General features: G+C 39.0%; 1 protein-coding gene across 1 annotated transcript; it reads left to right on the top strand.

Annotated features, from left to right (window-relative positions):
• Window positions 1–1,002: 1,002 nt before the first annotated feature.
• Window positions 1,003–3,664, top strand: LOC133819645 (heterogeneous nuclear ribonucleoprotein 1). Its single transcript, XM_062252944.1, has 2 exons — window positions 1,003–1,442; window positions 2,176–3,664. The coding sequence occupies exons 1-2, from the start codon at window positions 1,221–1,223 to the stop codon at window positions 3,307–3,309; spliced, it is 1,356 nt and encodes a 451-aa protein (XP_062108928.1). The 5' UTR covers window positions 1,003–1,220; the 3' UTR covers window positions 3,310–3,664.
• Window positions 3,665–3,960: the final 296 nt, after the last annotated feature.

The following is a 3,960-nucleotide window of genomic DNA, read 5'->3' as shown; positions in this document are numbered from 1 at the left end:
GGGTGGGGGCGGGGATTAAAATGGTTAACGAGTATGGGGTGGGGGGAGCACCCCCGCCAATTACCCGCCCCATTTCCATCCCTAACTGTAAGGGTGAAGTTGAAATGAAGGATAGAGAGAAAATTAATTATTAAAATTATTATTTTATCTTTTTAATATAAATATTTATTATATTTTAAAATAATATATATGTCATTTACATAATATTTTTTGTCTTTTTTCTTGGATCCTTCCTCTTAGGAAATAAAAGGATTCAACATCTCTTTCCACTACTCTCCCTACACCCCTCTTTCTATCCACCCATCTCTCATCCCTACCAAACATAGTGTAAATGTCATAGTTGGGTAAAAAAAAGTAGCCAACTATTTAGTATTCTGTGCTTATATAAAGTATAGTTTTGATACCTTGTGTTTACAATAATGCTCATTCGGTATCCTGTTTTTTGAAATCGTACATATTTGGTACCCTGTATTTTAAAATTGTATATATTTGGTGCCCTAAACTTAAATTTAATTTTTACCAATTTAATCAAACTGCTATTTATATGATTCCAAATTCAAATTTAATTACTTAATTACATATAATTGATAACAGTTTGATAATATTGATAAAAAAATTATTTATCAAATTTAAATCTAGGATCTAAATATGAATGATTTTAAAATATATGGCACTATATGAATATTTTTGAAAAAAGAGGTACCAAAATAAAACTTTACAAAAACACTTGTTACCAAAATTAGTAAATTCCCTAAAAAAAAAATACTATTTGTCCAATATAAAAAATATAACTAACTCGTGCGTGTCACGTGATAAGCAGCCAAGTACTATTGCCAACCGTACCTTATTGACGACCACGTTCTAACACTTCTACAACTCCAAACAAAAATTAAATCACAACCGTTCATCTCTAATCATCATTAACTGCACCACCAATAACTAAATCGAACCGTTGAAATGGAATACTTTTCTAGGGAGTTGTCAAAGAACAGGGTATATGCCTCTCGAACTTCACCTCACATTTTTTCTCTCTCTCGACTCTCTCGACCAAAAGTCGGCCACAAACCCTCTCGTCCTCTTCTTCTTCTTCGTTCTTTTCATACTCATACTCCTAACCACAATACCCAGAACTCCAAATACGGAGGTGGGAAAATCTCAGAACCAATAAGGGAAGGAGAGCAGAGACGTTTTGGGGGAACAAGTAGGTGGAAAAGTTAAAAATGGATTCAGATCAAGGGAAGCTATTCATTGGTGGGATTTCATGGGAAACCACGGAGGAGAAGCTCAAGGAGTATTTCGAGAACTATGGTGAAGTGTTGCAGACAGTGGTCATGAGGGAAAAGTTTACTGGGAAGCCCAGAGGTTTTGCGTTTGTCGTTTTTTCAGATCCCTCTGTCCTCGATAGGGTCCTTCAGGAAACTCACACCATTGATGGCAGAACGGTGAGACCCCTTTTTATTACCCAATTCTCATTTTGTTTTTGGCTTTTTTGGGGATTTCAAGTGATGGGTCTTTGCTATTGTTATTTTTTTTATTTTTTATATTTCAATGCAATTTTTTGAGTTTGGGCTTTTTGGGGGATTTTGTTATTGTTGTTGATACTGTTGGTTCTTTAATTTTGTGGGATGTGTTTGGATATAATGCTTTGCTTGAAATTATATTTTTTGTTCATTGGCTGCTTATGTATAGACATGTATTGTTGATTGGATTTCGTTATTGTTTTCCATTTTCTGGGGTTGTTTTAGGTTTAGTGTTCTGTTTGAAACTAAGTGTTTTTGTTCATTTGTTAATACTGCTGCGGCTGTTTTAATTGTCTTAAGTAGATTTCTCACAAGGGATACTTTTCTTAGGGGTTTATTGTGCTCGTAATTCAGCACATTGGATTTTTCGAATTCTTTATGGTGGACTGTGGTTGGATTCTAAGTTTCCCCATAACTTTTTTGTTTAGCCTGTAATGCAGTACCGTAATTTCTTTTTGCAAGATTTAAAGCATGTATTTCATTTTAGGAGTTCTCATCTTCAACTTCGAGTCTAAAGTTTCGTTCTTTAGGAATTTTGCTTACCCTACGGCTTAATTGATCTGATTTGAACCTTGAAGCATGCTCCTATTTTCTGTTGTTGTTGATGTTGTTTTTTTTTTCTTCTTCTTTCAAATAACTACCAGTTACGTTTCAGGTTGACGCTAAGAAGGCCTTGTCAAGAGAGGAGCAACAAACGTCTGCACGATCTGGAAATCCTAATCCTGGTAGAAATGCTGGTGGCGGTGGTGGAAATATGAGGACCAAGAAGATATTTGTTGGAGGGTTGCCTCCTACTTTATCTGAAGAAGGATTTCGTGAATATTTTGAGTCCTTTGGACATGTAACTGATGTAGTAGTTATGTATGATCAAAATACAGGACGGCCACGAGGGTTTGGATTTATTTCCTTTGATTCTGAAGATGCAGTTGATAGGGTTTTGCACAAGACATTTCATGATTTAAATGGTAAGCAAGTGGAAGTGAAGCGAGCTCTTCCTAAGGATGCCAATCCTAGTGGAGGTAGCCGCACCATGGGTGGTGGTGGCTATCAAGGATATGGAGCATCTGGTGGAAATCAAAATACGTATGATGGTCGTATGGATTCCAGCAGGTTTATTCAACCTCAGAATACTGGGGGTGCTTTTCCTCCTTATGGCTCTTCAGGGTATGGTGCACCTGGCTATGGTTATGGTCCTTCAAATAATGGAATTGGCTATGGGGGTTATGGCAATTATGCTAGTGCAAATACTGGCTATAGTAGCCCAGCTAGTGCTGCCTATGGGAATCCTAATGCTGCGAGTGCTGCTTATGGAAGTGGTCCACCAGGTGGCCGGAGTTCATGGAGTGGACAGACTCCTGCTGGATATGGTGCTATGGGCTATGGGAATACTGCTCCTTGGGGTGTTACAGGCAGTGGAACTGGTGCAGGAAATGGTTCTGCTCCTGCAGGTCAATCTCCAAGTGCTGCTGGATATGGGACTCAAGGTTATGGGTATGGCGGGTATGGTGGTAGTGATGGGTCATATGGGAATTCTGCTGGGTATGGTGCTGTTGGAGGGCGTTCTGGGAGTGCTCCAACCAGTATTAGTGGTGATCTCCAAGGAAGTGGTGGTGGCTACTTAGGAGGTGGCTATGGCGATGCAAATGGAAATGCGGCATGGAGGACTGATCCATCGCAAACGTCTGGAAATTATGGAGCTCCACAGACAAATGGTGCCCATGGGGGTCAATCTGGTTATGCTGGTGCTGGGTATGGCAGCGGTCAGCCCCGACAAGCTCAACAACAGTAATGTTAATGGTTGGAAGTTTGATTGAATCTTCATTAATGGATCCGCGGTGGGAGGTCGTGGTTTCTCATGGCCAGCTGCAGCAGCCTCAATTTGGATATCAATACTCTTTGGGACTGGTTGGATTGCTTGAATCCTAGTAGATTGCAGTATCTATTTTACTAGTCTATAATAAATTATAGTTTTAGAGCATCGTAGATGCTCCTCTTATTTAGTATTTGCTGCTGAGTGTAGTTTTGATTTGGCGTGCTTACAATTGTCTACTAGTATTTCTTTCTTGCTCTTAGTGTTTAAGCTAAAGTAGCTTATATAACGTTATTTATGTTTGCTTAATTACATATGAGTATTTTGTTGTTGACACCTTGCTGCTAATTACTTTTGTCATTTGTTCAAAAGCATAAAATTATGTAGGCATTGAGATATTCGGTAGTTATGCCTGTTTTCATATTGCGAGTAGGAAAGCAGAGATGTAGTGAGGGTTTTTACCTTTAGCAATGGAGCTATCGGCTGATCACTTCGTAGTAGGTAGCGGTAGCGATAGTGGTAATGGTAGTTGACACTTTGTCGATGGCATAATCATTTTCCCCCTGTATTTGCCCTTGTGTTGTACAGGAGGAGAGGTGCACGAGTTCTAAAGTGAATGAAGCGTCCACT

The sequence above is a fragment of the Humulus lupulus genome, chromosome 2 (genome assembly GCF_963169125.1).
Source record: "Humulus lupulus chromosome 2, drHumLupu1.1, whole genome shotgun sequence".
NCBI classification, from domain to species: Eukaryota; Viridiplantae; Streptophyta; class Magnoliopsida; order Rosales; family Cannabaceae; genus Humulus; species Humulus lupulus.
This window is presented reverse-complemented; position numbering and strand designations above follow the sequence as displayed.